This window comes from Crinia signifera, chromosome 19, assembly GCF_055691185.1.
Source record: "Crinia signifera chromosome 19, ASM5569118v1, whole genome shotgun sequence".
In the NCBI taxonomy this organism is placed as follows: Eukaryota; Metazoa; Chordata; class Amphibia; order Anura; family Myobatrachidae; genus Crinia; species Crinia signifera.
In genome coordinates, this window is record NC_139226.1 from 64,608,188 (window position 1) to 64,630,266 (window position 22,079).

The 22,079-nt window shown below is 42.4% G+C and overlaps 1 protein-coding gene across 1 annotated transcript in view; it reads left to right on the forward strand.

The window, feature by feature from the left end:
* The window catches only part of LOC146042618 (dickkopf-related protein 3-like), a 72,065-nt gene that overhangs the window by 15,135 nt on the left and 34,851 nt on the right, over nucleotides 1–22,079 (forward strand). The window contains exon 2 of the mRNA XM_083162700.1: nucleotides 21,653–21,745. Coding sequence (XP_083018826.1) covers nucleotides 21,653–21,745 — 93 coding nt within the window. The remainder of the gene's footprint in view (nucleotides 1–21,652; nucleotides 21,746–22,079) is intronic.

Here is a 22,079-nt window from a genome sequence, read left to right on the forward strand (position 1 = left end):
GGGTCTTGTTAATGCGACATAGCACCCACCAAAATTCCACCAGAATCTGTGCTGCAAAATCCAAATATCACTCCTTCCCTTCTGAGTCCTGCCATGCACCCAACTGGTATTTTTTGGTCACATGTGAGGCATTGCCATACTCGGGAGAAATTGGGGCACAGATTTTGGGGTGCTTTGTCTCCTTCATTCCTTGTGAAAATGAAAAATTTTGAGCCAGAACTGCATTTTTGTGTAAAAAATGTAATTTTTCATTTGCACAGCCCAGTTGTATCAAAATTGGTGAAACCCCTGGGGGTTTGAAATGTACACTATACCCCTAGATGAATTCCCTGAGGGGTGTAGTTTGCAAAATGGGGTCACTTGTGGGGGGGTTCCACTGTATTGGTGCTTCGGGGGTCTTGCTAATGCGACATAGCACCCACCAACATTCCACCAGAATCTGAGCTGCAAAATCCAAAAATCACTCCTTCCCTTCTGAGTCCTACCATGCACCCAACTGGTATTTTTTGGTCACATTTGAGGCATTGCCGTACTCGGGAGAAATTGGGGCACAGATTTTGGGGTGCTTTGTCTCCTTCATACCTTGTGAAAATGACAAATTTGGAGCCAGAACTGCATTTTTGTGTAAAAAAATGTAATTTTTCATTTTCACTGCCCAGTTGTATCAAAATTGGTGAAACCCCTGGGGGTTTGAAATGTACACTATACCCCTAGATGAATTCCCTGAGGGGTGTAGTTTGCAAAATGGGGTCACTTGTGGGGGGGTTCCACTGTATTGGTGCTTTGGGGGTCTTGTTAATGCGACATAGCACCCACCAAAATTCCACCAGAATCTGTGCTGCAAAATCCAAATATCACTCCTTCCCTTCTGAGTCCTGCCATGCACCCAACTGGTATTTTTTGGTCACATGTGAGGCATTGCCATACTCGGGAGAAATTGGGGTACAGATTTTGGGGTGCTTTGTCTCCTTCATTCCTTGTGAAAATGAAAAATTTTGAGCCAGAACTGCATTTTTGTGTAAAAAATGTAATTTTTCATTTGCACAGCCCAGTTGTATCAAAATTGGTGAAACCCCTGCGGGTTTGAAATGTACACTATACCCCTAGATTAATTCCCTGAGGGGTGTAGTTTGCAAAATGGGGTCACTTGTGGGGGGGTTCCACTGTATTGGTGCTTCGGGGGTCTTGCTAATGCGACATAGCACCCACCAACATTCCACCAGAATCTGAGCTGCAAAATCCAAAAATCACTCCTTCCCTTCTGAGTCCTGCCATGCACCCAACTGGTATTTTTTGATCACATGTGAAGCATTGCCGTACTCGGGAGAAATTGGGGCACAGATTTTGGGGTGCTTTGTCTCCTTCATTCCTTGTGAAAATGACAAATTTGGAGCCAGAACTGCATTTTTGTGTAAAAAAAATAATTTTTCATTTTCACTGCCCAGTTGTACCACAATTGGTGAAACCCCTGGGGGTTTGAAATGTACACTATACCCCTAGATGACTTCCCTGAGGGGTGTAGTTTGCAAAATGGGGTCACTTGTGGGGGGGTTCCTAACTTTTAGCATCTTATGGTGCCTAGAAACCTACATGGTGCCTAAAAAATAATCTCATAAAAAGGAGGCTCCAAAATCAAGTAGGTGCTCCTTCTATTATGAAGCCTGTGGTTTGGTCAACGTGCACACTAGGGCCACATATAGGATATTTATGAAAACAAAAGAATTGGGGGAATCAATTTTTAGTCACATTTCTCTAGTAAAATGTACTGTGTTCCTTAGAAAAATGTATTAAAATTGCAAATCTGCAAAAAAAATGAAATTTTGAAATTTCACCTACACTTTGTTTTAATTCCTGTGAAACACCTAAAGGGTTAACAAACTTCCAAAATGCTGTTTTGAATACTGTGAGGGGTGCAGTTTTTGAAATGGCATCATTTATGGAGGTGTCTCACATAGAAAGTCCCTCAAAGTCACATCAGAACTGAACTGGTCCCTAAAAAAATCAGTGTTTGAAATTTTCTTGAAAATTTGAAAATTTGCTATTCATATTGTAAGCCTCCTAGTGTCCAAAAAAATTAAAAGGAAGTTGAAATAATGATGGAAACATAAAGTAGACATATGGTCTATGTTAGTTATTAACTATTTTGAGTGGTATGATTATTTGTCTCACAAGCAGAAAATTTAACATTTTGCAAATTGCTAAATTTTCCATTTTTTTCCGACATTTTGGTATTTTTCACAAAAAAACACAGACTGTATCGACGAAAATTTACCACTAACTTGAAGTACAATGTGTCACGAAAAAACAATCTCAAAATCACTGGGATAAGTAAAAGAAAAAAAAGTTATCCCCACTTAAGTGATACATGTCAGATTTGAAAAAAAGGGCTCTGTCAGGAAGGCAAAAACATGCTGTGTCAGGAAGGGGTTAAGCAAAAAAAGTGCATCAAAGAGTATATAACCTGTTATTACAGATCCATCATCCGACGTTTCGGTCATCAACAGTGACCTTTGTCCAGGATTAAATATGAGTCAGCTGAAGTATATGGCATCAAATAGACAACGAGACCAATTCCCATACAGAAGGGAATCTTTGTGGATCTTTATATATATATATATATATATATATATATATATATATCCTCCTAAAACAAATAGAGGGGGCGCTTCATGGTGTATTATCGTTTATTAAAAAACGTGGAAATCACTTAAAATTTTCTCTCACACAGAGAAATTGGTGCCTGTACCGAATATTTCATCCGGTGTGGGCTAAAATACCACAAGGTTTAAACATAGAATCCACTGGCTCAAACAGCATGCTCTGACAGGGTGCAGTGTAAGACTCACGATACCGGAGGAAACCAACAGGCACGAGCGTCCCACAGCACACCGGCGTCTCAGCGTCTAGGCAGGCGAGCTGGAGTCCAGCAGGTACAAGGATGCGTCACACAGACCACGCCACTACGCGTTTCGTCGATGGACTTCGTCAGTGGGGTGGTCTGTGTGACGCCGCATCTCTTATTTATAGCGATATACAGGTGTCAGTCATTAGAGCTTCCCTGTTTCTCAAGTACGGGGAACTACCACCTGTGAGTGATCCGCTACACTTAGCGGCTTTTAGCAACAATCACCAGTAGTAATACATTGTCGGACACATGTTAAAAAGTCTTAGTATATAAAACCAATCGCAACTGAATTCCTAGCAGTTACAAAGGATGAGAGTGAGTGTTTTAAGAGCTATTTGATTCATTTTACAAACAGTTTTAATGTTTATTAGTACCACCGCAGTTCTGCCAGATATCATTTTTAAGGCAGGCTGTATGTTAAATCAATTACATATCAGCAGCGGGATTATCATAAAAATCGTAAAGATCATTATAATGACCAAGAGGGTGCATGATTATTCACGCACGATTGCCTTACTGGCCGGCAGGTATAACGGTGTATTTACCCGTAAATTGAGAGGCTGAGAATCTCTTTACAAAAAAGGAGCAGCAAATACATAAGATATAGTCAAAACTACAATTGATCATGCCCAGGGCTGCCAAGAGAAATCCTGGGCCCCGGTACATCAACTTCCAGGGGCCCCCATGGGGGGGGGGTTGTGACCACGGCATGTTAAGGGCGTGTTTAGCACATGAGAAGAACCCACTCACAGAAGTGTGGCATGCATGCCTCCCAGCAGCTGGGTCATAAGTATTATATATATATATATCTATATATATATATATATATATATATATATATATATATATATATATATATATATATATATATATATATAGATATATATATATCTTAAGGCTGGGGTAGCCAACTCCAGTCCTCGAGAGCTACCAACAGTTAATGTTTTCCAGCTCTCCTCACAGAATCACAAGTGAAGTACTTACTTACCTCCACCTGTGGATCTTTTAAAATGTTTCAGCTAGTAATGAGTGCACCTTTGCAGCAGCTAGGTTGTCTGGAAAATGGGCACTGTTGGTAGCTCTCGAGGACCGTGGTTGGCTACCACTGGCTTAAGGGGATGCGGCGGCACTCAGAATGAAGACACAGCAGGCCACCAACAGTTTCAAAGCCACAAGGCTCCTTTATCAAGGTGCTTTAGAGAACACACACACACACACATATATATATATATATATATATATATATATATATATATATAAAATATATATATATATATATATATATATATATATATATATATATATATATATATATATATAAAATCCTCCAAAGATGGCAGCACTCGGTCAGACTTCTTTAAAAATGTCCCTTATTGCTGCTGTCTTTGGATGAAAATATTTTATATTTGTATATACAGCATATATACATACAGATCCTTTTTACTGTAGATTTTTGTGCAGCCTACAAAACTATACAAAATGCCTTTGCCTTTGCTTTATATCATATACTGGATATATATATATATATATATATATATATATATATATATATATATATATATATATATATATATATATATATATATATAGTGTGTGGGTGGCCCGGCACTCCCAACAAAATTAACAGCGATTCCGGTGCCCTCACTAAAACAATTTGCGCTGACACTTGGAGACGTATTATCGTAGTCTCCAAGTGTCAGCGCATATTTTGTCCTGAGTGAGTCCACTATTATGTCGGCACTCCACCTTTCCAAGGTAGTGGAACAGGTGTACTCCAGAAGTCTGTACAGGTAATCCAATGAAGGAGGCACTGGCACACAAGGAATTATGCAGAAATTACTGTATTAGCGCCTAGCCAGTGCCTTTCAGGGTCTCTCTTGTCCTCAGGGCGATACAGAATAAATATACACACAAAAAGATATTCACTTACCCCTATAAATACCCCCACTGTAGTCCCATCTCTCCATCCCCGCCAGGCTCCCGGGTCCGACCTACCGGAAGTGCTTTGCACCGTACTTCCAATAGGAAGTAAGGACACACTCACCCGAGTTCCACTGATCACCCTCCGCGTTCCACAGACCGGCAGTACCAAGCTACATCATAAAAGTGGATCCACGGCACTCATTCACTGGGGTTTAAAATCACCTCTTCTGTTACAGCTGGGTGCCGTGGATCCGCCTGTCATGAGCTGGGTACTGCCAGCCAGTGGAACGCGGAGGGGGAGCAGTGGAATGAATGCGAGTGTGCCCTGACTTCCTACTGTGCGCGATACGGGAAGTATGGTGCCAAGCACTTTTAGTATGATGGACCCAGGTGCCCAGCGGAGACTACAGTGGGGGTATTTATATCTTTCTATATTTTCTTTTTCTCTATATCTACTACCTTATTTTAATTTTTCGCCACTAAAATCCCTGATACAGGGATACTTATTATCGGGTCAAGCATTAATGTATTAATAATAAAATTTTGAGATTACCTATTAACTAATGATGACCTGTTAGTGATACTTACCATTATATTTGTTCTGTATTAATTAAATAAAGACATATTTGTATTTTAGTCAATTTTGACAGTTTTGTGAATAGGAGTGCGTCACACTTAAACTGATTTGCTTTTCTTCTCCATATAAGTTTCTATCTATCAATCAGTTGACAGCACCCTCTACCTAGGAGGCTAGTGTATATATATATAACACACTCCCCATAGGTGGGCTTAGTGCCATTCACATGTATCAATAACCCTACTGTATATTTCACGTACTATAGATGGTGCGGGTCGCTCACTCTCTTCTCACGCAAATTTATATGGGAAATGTAATGTCTTTTTGAGTGTATACAGTATTTATGCTGTATCGCCCTGAGGACGGGGGAGACCCTGCAAGTGCTAGGTGCTAATACATTCATTTCTGCATAATTGCTAGTGTGCTTTCTTCATTGGATTATCAATATATAGATATATATCTATATCTATAGATATATATCTATAGATATATATAATTTGAGATATATTGATATATATATATATATAGATATACTGTATATCTATATATATATATATATCTATATATCTATAGATATATATCTATATATTGATGATCCAATGATGAAGGCACATATATACATTTATATGGAGAACAATTTAGTATTAAGAAAGGCAGGGCAGAACAAAAATGCACTTACAGGGCAGGACTCGAGTCAGACAGTAGATTCAGGATCTCCTCCGGCTCCAGCCTCCCTGACACATGCCGCGCTTCGTGCACCTGACCTTTGACCTTCCCCTCGCTCTCACATCAAGTGTTGTGAAAGCAGCTGCAGTCTGCAGACACACAGAGTTTCTCTGCAGACGCTCCGCAGCAGTGGATGGGTCCTCTGTCACTGTCTGCAGACTGCAGCACACTCCACACACAGTGAGTGAAAGTGACACAGGCTGCCGCTGCTGATCCGCTCTCACCGGCCAGCAGCCACCAACCCTTCTCCCGCCCACGCTGCTGCTACACCGCTGCCATTAAAAAAAATTGTAAGTGTGACTATCCCCTGGCCCGGGCCCCCCTGACAGGCCCGGGCCCAGGTAAAATGTACCCGCCCCCCCTGCCTCTCGGCGGCCCTGATCATGCCTACTGTCATATACCAGAGGGAATGAAAAATTTTTTTTACACGTATAGGAGATATTACATATTCTAATATAATATGGCAAGATTTAAACCTTATCACAACCAATATGGCTATCAACCAATTCTAACTAGATACACTCTGAAGTTCTACACGATCTCAGCAGTAACGGGCTGAGAAAGCATCATTAGTAAGATATTAAGCAGCAAATATAAAGCAGCAAATATAAAGGACATTGTCGGGACTAGAGTTATTCATCATTAATGTTATATAGTAGCAGACATAAGTTTTTCTAACATAAACAAGAGGCCGTTCATACTTTTTTTATACATAGAGGAGATAGTGCACATTTTGATATAATAATATGGAGGAATTTTAACCTCGTCACAACCAATGTGACTATCAGCCAATTCTAGCTAGATACACTCTAGAATGCTACACAATCTCAGCGATAACGGGCTGGGGAACTTCATACTCAGATATTGGACCAATATAGGTGGCACGCAACAAGTACTAAAGTTATTCATCATTGATGTTATATACCAGCAGACATCAGTTTTTTTTACACATATACAGGAAACCGTACATGCTCAGATATAATACAGAGGAATTTTAACCACTTCGCAGTCTTAGACCAATTTCTAGTAGTGCCACTCTAGAGTTCTACATAGTGTCAGCGATAAAGGCTAGAGTACATTCTTATTGAGGTATTGTGCCACTACTGTTACAACTGGTTAGGTCGAAGTTTTTAAAGATAAATTGTGGATATTTTAGTGGTATTTCACATATGATAATCCCTTTCTAACATAAACAAGAGGCCGTTCATACTTTTTTTTATATACATAGAGGAGATAGTGCACATTTTGATATTAATATGGAGGAATTTTAACCTCGTCACAACCAATGTGACTATCAGCCAATTCTAGCTAGATACACTCTAGGATGCTACACAATCTCAGCGATAACAGGCTGGGGAAACTTCATACTCAGATATTGGACCAATATAGGTGGCACGCAACAAGTACAGATGACATTATCTGGACTAAAGTTATTCATCATTGATGTTATATACCAGCAGACATCAGTTTTTTTACACATATACAGGAAACCGTACATGCTCAGATATAATACAGAGGAATTTTAACCACTTCGCAGTCTTAGACCAATTTCTAGTAGTGCCACTCTAGAGTTCTACATAGTGTCAGCGATAAAGGCTAGAGTACATTCTTATTGAGGTATTGTGCCACTACTGTTACAACTGGTTAGGTCGAAGTTTTTAAAGATAAATTGTGGATATTTTAGTGGTATTTCACATATGATAATCCCTTAAACGGGGGATCACAGGAACAATCAGATGGTACTACAAACTCTCTGGGAAGACACATGAATTTAGGTTACACTCCAAACAGAATCGATGGTGGAAAATACATCGATGGTCGCTGAATATATCATGAATTGGCTCTTATTGGATAAAGGGTGTTATCTCATAGTTCTCATTGAGACCTCTAGGTATAACAGTGTTGAGGCTTATTATCCAGTAGGTTTCCCTCCTGGACAGCCTGTTTTCTCTGTCACCTCCCCTTTTGTCAATTTTAATGTGTTCAATCGCCTTGAACTTCAGGAGAGAAGCATCTCCATTGTGGCACTGAGCAAAGTGCCGCGGGATGCTATGATTTTGGACTTTGTTTTTAATATTCCGTGTGTGCTCCAGTATTCGGATTTTCAAAGTTCTTTTAGTTTTTCCAACATACTGGAGCCCACACGGACATTCCAACATATACACAACAAATGAAGTGTTGCAGTTGATCACACTCTTGATTTTATGATGTTCAGTATTATCCGAATTATGGAAGGCTTTTGCCCCTCGTTCCATAAGTGGGCATATTTTGCAACTTCCACATGGAAACGAACCCAGAATCCCCCCAAACATTGTTCGAGTAGTATTCACAGGAATCTTCTCAAGTTGACTTTTTGATACCATTGTTTTGATGTTATTTGCCTTTCTGTATATAATATCAGGGTGATCTGGTAAATGTTCAGAGAGTACAGTGTCCAGTTTTAAGACATGCCAATGCTTCCTTAAAAATTTATTAATATCCTTTTCATTACTGTTATATTTGGTGATGAAAGGACAGAATATTTTATCTGATGCTTTGTTTTTCTGTTTATATGTAAGAAGTTCTGTTCTATTCTTATTTCTAGCTTTTATATTGGCATCTTCTATGATTTCATAGGGATAACCCTTTTCACTGAACCTCTCAGTATATATCCCAGCCTGCTCATCATAGGCCTCTAGAGTGGTGCAGTTTCTCCGCAACCGCGTGAATTGGGAGAATGGGATATTTTGCTTCCACCTCGGTAGGTGACAACTATAAAAGTCAAGGTAGCTGTTACTATCTACTTTCTTGAAGTGGGTATAGGTCTCAATTTTTCCACTTGTACAAAAATTTTTGGTGCTAATAACCAAATCAAGAAATTCTATCTCTGACTCACTGATCGTGTGGGTGAAACTCAAATTGTATTGGTTGATGTTAATGGCGCTCATGAAATTTTCAAATTCATGACTAGTGCCATCCCACACGATCAGGACGTCATCGATATAACGCTTGAATAGTTTGAGGTTGTCCTTGTATGGCCCCTGTAATACACCCTTTTCCCAATGGTTCATATATAGGTTAGCCAGACTAGGGGCGCAAAGGCTGCCCATGGCTGTCCCGCATAATTGTAAGAAGAATTCTTCCAAAAAACCAAAGTAATTGCATTTAAGGACATATTCCAGACATTTGCAAATAAAGTTAACTTTAGTGCTTTCCAGTTCAGGGTCATCACCAAGTCTTTCTCTGATCACCTCTATTCCTTTGGAGTGGGGTATCGCGGTGTACAAAGCTTGCACATCCACAGTACACCACTTGTAACCTGACTGCCACTCTATTTCATTCAGTATTTGTAAGACATGAGTGGTGTCCTGTATGTATGTGTCGATTTTCGGAACATAACCCTTAATGTACCTATCCACATATTCGGACATTCTTGAACAGAGGGAGCCAATTCCACTCACAATTGGTCGACCGGGGGGGCAGGTGACATTCTTGTGTATTTTAGGGATATGGTAGAACGTTGCCGTTCTGGGGGTATCATTTAAAAGATATTTATATTCCTCTGTGTTAATACTTTTAGATCTTAATCCTTCATTAAGCAGAGTTTCAAGTTCCTTTTTAAATGTTTCTGTTGGATCCCGGGGGAGTTTCTTATAGGAATCTTGATCATTTAATAATCTATAAGCTTCCCCTACATACATTTTCCGGTCCATAATAACTATACCCCCCCCCCCCTTGTCAGCACATTTAATGACAATGCTAGTATCCTCAGATAGACCCTTCAGGGCCTTTGACTCCGCAAAGGAGAGGTTTCTAGTCCCCTCTGTAGGTTTGAGCTGGTCTATTTCTTTTTTTACCAGCTGAGAAAACATTTCTATGTGTGCACCCCTAGATTCAAGGGGGTAAAACGTTGATTTACATTTCAAACCTGAGTTGTTTTTACTTTGACTATGGGTGTCATCCCAGTTCCTCAATGTAGCATCAGATTTCCTGAGAAAGTGTCTCTTTAGAGTGAGTTTCCTCACATACAAATTTAAATCAATATACAAGTCAAATTTGTTAGCTTTTTTTGTTGGAGCAAAGGATAGCCCCTTTTGTAGCACTCTTTTTTCTTTATCATTTAAAACTCTTTTTGAGAGATTATAAATGCCTCGATTGAGATCATTTACCGCAGGTTTCTCATTTTGGACTCTCTTCTTGGAGAGTATAGTTATTATGGACCGGGAAATGTATGTAGGGGAAGCTTATAGATTATTAAATGATCAAGATTCCTATAAGAAACTCCCCCGGGATCCAACAGAAACATTTAAAAAGGAACTTGAAACTCTGCTTAATGAAGGATTAAGATCTAAAAGTATTAACACAGAGGAATATAAATATCTTTTCAATGATACCCCCAGAACGGCAACGTTCTACCATATCCCTAAAATACACAAGAATGTCACCTGCCCCCCCGGTCGACCAATTGTGAGTGGAATTGGCTCCCTCTGTTCAAGAATGTCCGAATATGTGGATAGGTACATTAAGGGTTATGTTCCGAAAATCGACACATACATACAGGACACCACTCATGTCTTACAAATACTGAATGAAATAGAGTGGCAGTCAGGTTACAAGTGGTGTACTGTGGATGTGCAAGCTTTGTACACCGCGATACCCCACTCCAAAGGAATAGAGGTGATCAGAGAAAGACTTGGTGATGACCCTGAACTGGAAAGCACTAAAGTTAACTTTATTTGCAAATGTCTGGAATATGTCCTTAAATGCAATTACTTTGGTTTTTTGGAAGAATTCTTCTTACAATTATGCGGGACAGCCATGGGCAGCATTTGCGCCCCTAGTCTGGCTAACCTATATATGAACCATTGGGAAAAGGGTGTATTACCGGGGCCATACAAGGACAACCTCAAACTATTCAAGCGTTATATCGATGACGTCCTGATCGTGTGGGATGGCACTAGTCATGAATTTGAAAATTTCATGAGCGCCATTAACATCAACCAATACAATTTGAGTTTCACCCACACGATCAGTGAGTCAGAGATAGAATTTCTTGATTTGGTTATTAGCACCAAAAATTTTTGTACAAGTGGAAAAATTGAGACCTATACCCACTTCAAGAAAGTAGATAGTAACAGCTACCTTGACTTTTATAGTTGTCACCTACCGAGGTGGAAGCAAAATATCCCATTCTCCCAATTCACGCGGTTGCGGAGAAACTGCACCACTCTAGAGGCCTATGATGAGCAGGCTGGGATATATACTGAGAGGTTCAGTGAAAAGGGTTATCCCTATGAAATCATAGAAGATGCCAATATAAAAGCTAGAAATAAGAATAGAACAGAACTTCTTACATATAAACAGAAAAACAAAGCATCAGATAAAATATTCTGTCCTTTCATCACCAAATATAACAGTAATGAAAAGGATATTAATAAATTTTTAAGGAAGCATTGGCATGTCTTAAAACTGGACACTGTACTCTCTGAACATTTACCAGATCACCCTGATATTATATACAGAAAGGCAAATAACATCAAAACAATGGTATCAAAAAGTCAACTTGAGAAGATTCCTGTGAATACTACTCGAACAATGTTTGGGGGGATTCTGGGTTCGTTTCCATGTGGAAGTTGCAAAATATGCCCACTTATGGAACGAGGGGCAAAAGCCTTCCATAATTCGGATAATACTGAACATCATAAAATCAAGAGTGTGATCAACTGCAACACTTCATTTGTTGTGTATATGTTGGAATGTCCGTGTGGGCTCCAGTATGTTGGAAAAACTAAAAGAACTTTGAAAATCCGAATACTGGAGCACACACGGAATATTAAAAACAAAGTCCAAAATCATAGCATCCCGCGGCACTTTGCTCAGTGCCACAATGGAGATGCTTCTCTCCTGAAGTTCAAGGCGATTGAACACATTAAAATTGACAAAAGGGGAGGTGACAGAGAAAACAGGCTGTCCAGGAGGGAAACCTACTGGATAATAAGCCTCAACACTGTTATACCTAGAGGTCTCAATGAGAACTATGAGATAACACCCTTTATCCAATAAGAGCCAATTCATGATATATTCAGCGACCATCGATGTATTTTCCACCATCGATTCTGTTTGGAGTGTAACCTAAATTCATGTGTCTTCCCAGAGAGTTTGTAGTACCATCTGATTGTTCCTGTGATCCCCCGTTTAAGGAATTATCATATGTGAAATACCACTAAAATATCCACAATTTATCTTTAAAAACTTCGACCTAACCAGTTGTAACAGTAGTGGCACAATACCTCAATAAGAATGTACTCTAGCCTTTATCGCTGACACTATGTAGAACTCTAGAGTGGCACTACTAGAAATTGGTCTAAGACTGCGAAGTGGTTAAAATTCCTCTGTATTATATCTGAGCATGTACGGTTTCCTGTATATGTGTAAAAAAACTGATGTCTGCTGGTATATAACATCAATGATGAATAACTTTAGTCCAGATAATGTCATCTGTACTTGTTGCGTGCCACCTATATTGGTCCAATATCTGAGTATGAAGTTTCCCCAGCCTGTTATCGCTGAGATTGTGTAGCATCCTAGAGTGTATCTAGCTAGAATTGGCTGATAGTCACATTGGTTGTGACGAGGTTAAAATTCCTCCATATTATTATATCAAAATGTGCACTATCTCCTCTATGTATATAAAAAAAAGTATGAACGGCCTCTTGTTTATGTTAGAAAGGGATTATCATATGTGAAATACCACTAAAATATCCACAATTTATCTTTAAAAACTTCGACCTAACCAGTTGTAACAGTAGTGGCACAATACCTCAATAAGAATGTACTCTAGCCTTTATCGCTGACACTATGTAGAACTCTAGAGTGGCACTACTAGAAATTGGTCTAAGACTGCGAAGTGGTTAAAATTCCTCTGTATTATATCTGAGCATGTACGGTTTCCTGTATATGTGTAAAAAAAACTGATGTCTGCTGGTATATAACATCAATGATGAATAACTTTAGTACTTGTTGCGTGCCACCTATATTGGTCCAATATCTGAGTATGAAGTTTCCCCAGCCTGTTATCGCTGAGATTGTGTAGCATCCTAGAGTGTATCTAGCTAGAATTGGCTGATAGTAACATTGGTTGTGACGAGGTTAAAATTCCTCCATATTATTATATCAAAATGTGCACTATCTCCTCTATGTATATAAAAAAAAGTATGAACGGCCTCTTGTTTATGTTAGAAAGGGATTATCATATGTGAAATACCACTAAAATATCCACAATTTATCTTTAAAAACTTCGACCTAACCAGTTGTAACAGTAGTGGCACAATACCTCAATAAGAATGTACTCTAGCCTTTATCGCTGACACTATGTAGAACTCTAGAGTGGCACTACTAGAAATTGGTCTAAGACTGCGAAGTGGTTAAAATTCCTCTGTATTATATCTGAGCATGTACGGTTTCCTGTATATGTGTAAAAAAACTGATGTCTGCTGGTATATAACATCAATGATGAATAACTTTAGTACTTGTTGCGTGCCACCTATATTGGTCCAATATCTGAGTATGAAGTTCCCCAGCCCGTTATCGCTGAGATTGTGTAGCATTCTAGAGTGTATCTAGCTAGAATTGGCTGATAGTCACATTGGTTGTGACGAGGTTAAAATTCCTCCATATTATTATATCAAAATGTGCACTATCTCCTCTATGTATAAAAAAAGTATGAACGGCCTCTTGTTTATGTTAGAAAAACTTATGTCTGCTACTATATAACATTAATGATGAATAACTCTAGTCCCGACAATGTCCTTTATATTTGCTGCTTTATATTTGCTGCTTTGTATATGTATCAGCTTAATATCTTACTAATGATGATTTCTCAGCCCGTTACTGCTGAGATCGTGTAGAACTTCAGAGTGTATCTAGTTAGAATTGGTTGATAGCCATATTGGTTGTGATAAGGTTTAAATCTTGCCATATTATATTAGAATATGTAATATCTCCTATACGTGTAAAAAAAAAATTTCATTCCCTCTGGTATATGACAGTAGGCATGATCAATTGTAGTTTTGACTATATCTTATGTATTTGCTGCTCCTTTTTTGTAAAGAGATTCTCAGCCTCTCAATTTACGGGTAAATACACCGTTATACCTGCCGGCCAGTAAGGCAATCGTGCGTGAATAATCATGCACCCTCTTGGTCATTATAATGATCTTTACGATTTTTATGATAATCCCGCTGCTGATATGTAATTGATTTAACATACTGCCTGCCTTAAAAATGATATCTGGCAGAACTGCGGTGGTACTAATAAACATTAAAACTGTTTGTAAAATGAATCAAATAGCTCTTAAAACACTCACTCTCATCCTATGTAACTGCTAGGAATTCAGTTGCGATTGGTTTTATATACTAAGACTTTTTAACATGTGTCCAACAATGTATTACTACTGGTGATTGTTGCTAAAAGCCGCTAAGTGTAGCGGATCACTCACAGGTGGTAGTTCCCCGTACTTGAGAAACAGGGAAGCTCTAATGACTGACACCTGTATATCGCTATAAATAAGAGATGCGGCGTCACACAGACCACCCCACTGACGAAGTCCATCGACGAAACGCGTAGGGGCGTGGTCTGTGTGACGCATCCTTGTACCTGCTGGACTCCAGCTCGCCTGCCTAGACGCTGAGACGCCGGTGTGCTGTGGGACGCTCGTGCCTGTTGGTTTCCTCCGGTATCGTGAGTCTTACACTGCACCCTGTCAGAGCATGCTGTTTGAGCCAGTGGATTCTATGTTTAAACCTTGTGGTATTTTAGCCCACACCGGATGAAATATTCGGTACGGGCACCAATTTCTCTGTGTGAGAGAAAATTTTAAGTGATTTCCACGTTTTTTAATAAACGATAATACACCATGAAGCGCCCCCTCTATTTGTTTTAGGAGGAGTACACATTGAAGGTCCCGTGGGAATCGGGTCATATTGGAGGGGAGCTGCAATCAGTACACCTGGTGTTGGTGTGGATTTTCAAAAGAACTTTCTGGTTCCTTGAAAAGAACGGACTTTTAAAGAGTGTCAGCGCACCTATATACTTGCATTTATATATATATATATATATATATATATATATGATAAGGACATTATTAATTTGAGATACAGCAAATGGAAAAGCGTAACTTTATTAGTAGCAATAGGGCAGACAGATTTTACTTCCACCTATAGCAAAACACATTTCTTTGGATCTGGAATGACACGGAGACTTTTATGGACTTTGGCCCTCAATTAGTAATGAAACTACTAGTCCCAGCTGCCCTGACAGCTATTGGCTGGAACTAGAGGTGCCCATTCACAGTACAATTATTATATGCAGTTAGATCACATCGCATACGCTCTGTAATACAATGAGATGCAATATATTGGGGTATTCTGGTTCGCAAGGTGATTGACAGGCGTCGGGCTTTGGGGGTGTAGCACCGGCGTATTCCAGGAGTATTCCAGGAGGGAGATCTGTGGTCCAGAGTTTATCTGCTCGCCGGGTTTTGAATACCAGCGAGTAGGTCTGAATCTGGCCCATAGAGCAATCTCACCATCTTTTGCGGGCGATCCCCGCCCCCCCCCCACCCTGCAGTGAAAACCCGGCGTGCGGGTTTTCTGCACATCAAAATGCGGTAAAACCCCAGATAACCGCATTTTTCGCTTAGTGCATCCTGCGCAAGGATTAATAGATTGAACATATTACCCCTTTTCAACCCTGTCAGTGGCGTAACTTCATAAATTGCGCCCCGCCCCCCGGGGATTTTAGACACACCCCCACCCTATCTGTGGATCTGATCGGTGGGTGCCACCCGCACCCCCGCGCTGGTTAGCGGCAATGTGCCTGCATGCCCGCCCAGCCTGCACAAAACCCCCGACCACCCACCCGCCCGGCCTGCACACACGCCATGCACGCCCGCCTGCCTGCACGCACCCACCAACCCCCCTGGAGAGCGGTAATCCGCAAGAGGCACCCGCAAGAGAAGGAAAAGCACATCAGGAGGAGTAGGGAGGATAATACTGACGTGACACAGAATTAATGAGATGCAGGTAGACTGGTGCTGGTGATGAGTTGTAGTGTAGTGATGTAAAGCGGTGTGTAGGGGCATATGTTTATGGTATTTTAGGTTAAAAATTCGACATTCAAAAGGTCGCCATGAGTTTTTCGTTTTTTATGGTGTCTATGTTGACGTAGGTCGGTATGGACACCGTCTAAGTGTACTGCATCCCCTCGTATGGCTTGCTACGCTCGCCATGCTTCAGGCACTGTGCCTTGCTGCACTCGGAACACTATTATATTCTCCATCCACACCGTAGTGGATGGTAGGGCATGAAATACCGCCTGTCGGCTCATTATTTTTTTTAAACTCATGTAGACCCTTTTCATGTCGACATTTCCACAGCAACCTTTGGACCATGTCGACCTTTTGACCCAGTAGACCAATAGTGGTCGACCTTATGACTGTCGACCTAGAGTCAATCTATCATGAGTCCGTATACCGGGTCATATGTAATGTAGTGATGTAGTGCGGCATGTAGGGGCGATGTAGTTTAGTGATGTAATGCGGTGTGTAGGGGGCATATGTAGTGTAGTGATGTAGTGCGGCATGTCGGGGCAATGTATTGTAGTGATGTAGTGCGGCATGTAGGGGCGATGTAGTGTAGTGATGTAATGCGGTGTGTAGGGGGCATATGTATTGTAGTGATGTAGTGCGGTAAATGTAATATTAATGTGCAGATGCTTTTATGACCCACTGTGATTAACAGTTGTGCAGCTGATTTTGATTACATTGCATAGTGAATATACATTTATTATAATAATACAAAAACACATTCAATATGCAATGTAATAAATATAAGCTCAAGGGGGGTGGGGTTAAGGGGACCACAGTAGTCTGTGCTCCAAGGGCATGTCTCTCTTTCATACCTCCCAACTTGGCCATATGTAAAGCGGGACTCTGGACTCCTGTTAAGAGGGTGTGGCCTGTTTGAAAGGAGGCATGGCTGTAAATGGCATCGGGTTGGCATGGCCAGAGCTCTGTGAGCTTCTGGCCATGCCCCCTGCTTGCCAGGAATAGACTGCGCATACGCACAGCAGCGGTTATCAGGGGGGACTCCCAACTCCATCCCAACCTCCCCGACCACCACCACAACACGGGACGCTGACAGCGCCGGTATGACACGGGGAACTTCCAAAATAATTGGACTGTCCTGTGAAAATTGGAACAGTTGGGAAGTTTTGCAGTGATATGAGAAAGCAATTGTAGATAGGGGTGATTGCAATGAAAGTGGCCATTTTAGCTCCAAAGCTGTCTCTATAATAAGCAAGCAACAACTAGGCTCTTGTTTTGTTGGAGGCAAAAGGTAAGTACTGTAGTTATGGTTAGGGGAGAGGGTTAGGCTGCTGGGTGGGGGATTTGCGGTTAAGCTGGGAGAGGGGTGGGCTAACATTAGGATAAGGCAGGGTTGCCAACCCTCCCTCCCTTCAGCCCCCCTGCATGTCCCCGGTGGCAGAAGCTTTAAATTAGCGCAAGGGGACAGCCTTTATGGAGGATGACTGACTTGGGACTGACTGACTAAATACTTCTGGACCACCCATTGGTACTTGTTTCCTAGCACGGCCACAATCGCGGGCATCGGGTGTCATTTTTAGTGGTATACGACGCGACCGATGCGATGCCCCCGATTTTCCCATTGAAATGCATTGAAAAAAGTCAAAATCGCGTCGGTCGCGTCGGTCACGTCGTATGCGGCTAAAAAAGGCTTAAATGGTCCAGAAGCGATGCCCCCGATTTCCAATAGGAAACAATGTTAAATGGCTCAATGTACCCGCGATGCCCCCGATTTCCCATAGGAAACAATGTTAAATGCCTCAATTTTACCAAATCATCATAGGGAACAATGGTAAATGGGCCAGAAAGCCCCAAAAACACCCCAGAACAGTGAAATGTCCCCCCAAAAGTACTTTACGCCACCCCACGATCAACGCGAACCCGAAGCGTGGCGAGCTCCGCGAACTCCGACCTTTTCATACCCCCACTATCCACGTCGGCGTGGAGTTGAGAAAAGAATAGTGTGGCGAGCGCAGCGAGCCACCGAGCCCGAAGCGTGGCGAGCGCAGCGCGCCCCGCGAGGGGACGCGGATACCTTCACAGGTAAACGCGTCCCTTCGCGGGCTTCACAGGTATCCGCGTCCCCTCGCAGGGCTCGCTGCGATCGCCACGCTTCGGGCTCGGTGGCTCGCTGCAGAGTACCCCAGGGGGCTGGGGATGCAAAACCTCCTGCAGTACTGTGGCCCAGCAGATGGTTCAGGTGGTAGTCCCAGAATTAGTCTCCAGCATAAAAAAGTTTTTCAGAGGCCAGGGCCGGTGCTAGGGGGTTCGGCGCCCTCTTGCAAACTATAAATTTGCGCCCACCCAAACTTTACAAAGCGTGGCGAGCGCAGCGAGCCCCGCGAGGGGACGCGGATACCTTCACAGGTAAACGCGTCCCTTCGCGGGCTTCACAGGTATCCGCGTCCCCTCGCGGGGCTCGCTGCGATCGCCACGCTTCGGGCTCGGTGGCTCGCTGCACTCGCCACACTATTCTATTCTCAACTCCACGCCGACGTGGATAGTGGGGGTATGTAAAGGTCGGAGGACGCGTACCGCCGCCCCTCGCAGGCTCGCTGCGCTCGCCACACTTCGGGTTCGCGTTGATCGTGGGGTGGCGTAAAATACTTTTGGGGGGACATTTCACTGTTCAGGGGTGTTTTGGGGGGTTTCTGGGCCATTTACCATTGTTCCCTATGATGATTTGGGTAAATTGACCCATTTAACATTGTTTCCTATGGGAAATCGGGGGCATCGCGGCTAAATTGAGGCATTTAACATTGTTCCCTGTGGGGAAATCGCGGGCATCGATTTTTCCTCACGATGCCCACGATCATGATCGTTGTGGCCGTGCTAGGAAACAAGTACCCACCCATTTTACTGCGGAGTGACCGTTTAAGCCTCTGACAGGGCCGGTGCTACCCACTCAGCAGAGGATGCAAAGCAGGTAGGCGCCGTGCAGGAGAGGCGCTGTCCCTGCTGTGCATCCTCTGCTGTCCTCCGTGCCTGCCGGCTGCTGCTGCGCCTGTCACACTTCATCACAGGCAGCAGCGTCGAAGGCACAGAGATCCCTCCTTGCTCATTATCAGCTGGTCATCGGCAGGGTCCGAAAGGGGGCGGAGCTACACTGGTGGATGGGGCGTGGCTACACGGGGCAGAAGGGGCGGAGCTACAAGGGAGCAAGGCTGACTGAAGACACCAGGAAACAGGAGAGGATGAGCTGCCAGTGCCACCATTGTAAAGTGTGAGTGTACTAATGTCGGTAACTGATGTGGGCACGTGTGTATGCAGCACTACTAATTTCAGCAACTGGTGTGGGCACGTTTGTAGGCAGCACTACTAATGTCGGCAACTGGTGTGGGCACATGTGTAGGCAGCGCTACCAATGTCGGCGACTGGTGTGGGCACGTATATAGGCAGCGCTGCTAATGTCGGCAACTGGTGTGGGCATGCATATAGGCAACGCTACTAATGTCGGCAGCTGATGTGGGCACGTGTATAGGCAGCGCTACTAACGTCGGCAACTAGTGTGGGCAAGTGTATAGGCAGCACTACTAATGTCGGCAACTGGTGTGGGCAGTGGGCACGTGTATAGGCAGCGCTGCTAATGTCAGCAACTGGTGTGGGCACATCTATATGCAGCGCTACTAATGTCGGCAACTGGTGTGGGCACATGTGTAGCCAGCGGTACTACTGTCGGCAACTGGTGTGGGCACGTGTAGAGGCAGCACTACTAATGTCGGCAACTGGTGTGGGCACGTGTAGAGGCAACACTACTAATGTCGGCAACTGGTGTGGGCACGTGTAGAGGCAGCGGTACTAATGTCGGCATGTATACAGGCAGCTCTACTAATGTCGGCAACTGGTGTGGGCATATGGTTACACAGTGCTACTACTGTCGGCAACTGGTGTGGGCACTACGTACAAGCAGAGGTACTACTTTCAGGCAACTGGTGTGGGCATGTGTATAAGCAGAGCAACTACTTTTGGCAACTGGTGTGGGTGTTATGTATAAGCAGAGGTACTACTGTCAGCATCTGGAGTGGGTCTATGGTTATGCAGCGCTACTACTGTCGGCAACTGATGTGGGCACTACTTGTAAGCAGAGCAACTACTTTTCGCAACTGGTGTGGGTGTTATGAATAAGCAACGCTACAAATGTGGGCATATGCAGGAGTACTCGGGGCATTATGTGTAGCATAATGTGTGTCAATGTCATATGGGCATTACAGTGCATGGCATATTATGTAAGGGGAATTACAGTGTGTGGCATAATGTGTAATGGGCATTATGGTGTGCTGCATACTGTGCAAGGGGCATCATGATGTGTGGCATTACGAATAATGTGCATTACTGTGTGTGGTTACTATAATGTGTTATGGGTTTTGAGGTGTGAAGCATAATGTGTTATGGGGATTATGGTGTTATTAGTACTTTTATGTGACCACGCCAATTCCCCATGAAGCCACGCTTCTACAATTTTGCGTGCACCTTCGGCGCGCACTGTCCCTGTTTTTTCACACATGGCACCCAAATGCCTAGTTACGGCACCTGAATAAGATTGTGCTACTGTGTAGTGTAATTTGGAGTGGGAGCATTATTGTGTGGCCACACCCCTCCCTTTGTAAAGTTTGGGTGGGCGCAAATTTATAGTTTGCAAGAGGGCGCCGAACCCCCTAGCACCGGCCCTGGCCTCTGAAAAACTTTTTAATGCTGGAGACTAATTCTGGGACTACCACCTGAACCATCTGCTGGGCCACAGTACTGCAGGAGGTTTTGCATCCCCAGCCCCCTGGGGTACTCTGTATCTACCCATACAGCTATACATCAGTGAGGCAAGATAATAACAACAAAAACGGAATATTACCGCAATATACCAAAACCTGCTGGTTCATCAATACGGTACCGTACAGACTTTTGAAATCAGTCACAACCCTTTTTTTTCCCCTATTTTTCTATTTTCATATCCACAATATTGGTTTCTATTAATATGGAGTTTACATGTGTTTTATTTATTCTGTGTCAATTTACCATTTTTTATCAGTATTAATTATAATTACCTATTATTGACAAGTTAATACATAATTATTCACCCTATTTAAGCGCAGTCCCCTCTTTTCTTTTCTTGAACCAATCAGATACTATCTATTATCTTCTAGAACTTGCTAAATAACTAAGAAATAGATTCTGATTGGTTACCCATAGCAACATCCCATGTGAAATAGCACTCCCATCTTAGTAAATTTCCCCCAATGAGTACAGAGACAGAATGAATGGTTGTTTTGAATTGATAGGCTGTTTTCTCATGAAAATCACTACACAGCTGACATCATGGCTGTCATAGTTGTGTTCATACAATGGGTGCCCTTGGTAGTTCAGGAGTCCGTGAAGTCATACCACTTATTGTTATACTCCACAGATAAATGACAGCAGCGAGCCGGTGATTGACACTACTCAGAGGCTGGTAGAGGATTCTTTACAAGAGAAAACAGCAGAGAATAAGCAAGCAAAGGTGAGACAAAGTAGGGTAGATTTTGGCTTTATATACAATGGTCCCAGGTAGGTGTGTTAGCTCTACCAGTCAAAGCTGGACTTCAGAGCTAACACACCTACCTGGGACCATTGTAAATTCCTTTGTGGTTGTCTGAACCTTTAAGAACCTACTGCTGGGCTGCTTAATCTGTTCCTGATTGTATGAAGGAATTCACTGTTTTGATGATCATCGATCTGTTTTGAATTTCATATTCGATTCTTGTTTAACTAACTCCTAAGAAGGAGATGCTCCTACCTACCCTTATGGTTATATCCATATTGACATCTTACTAGTATCATTCATTTTGAAACTA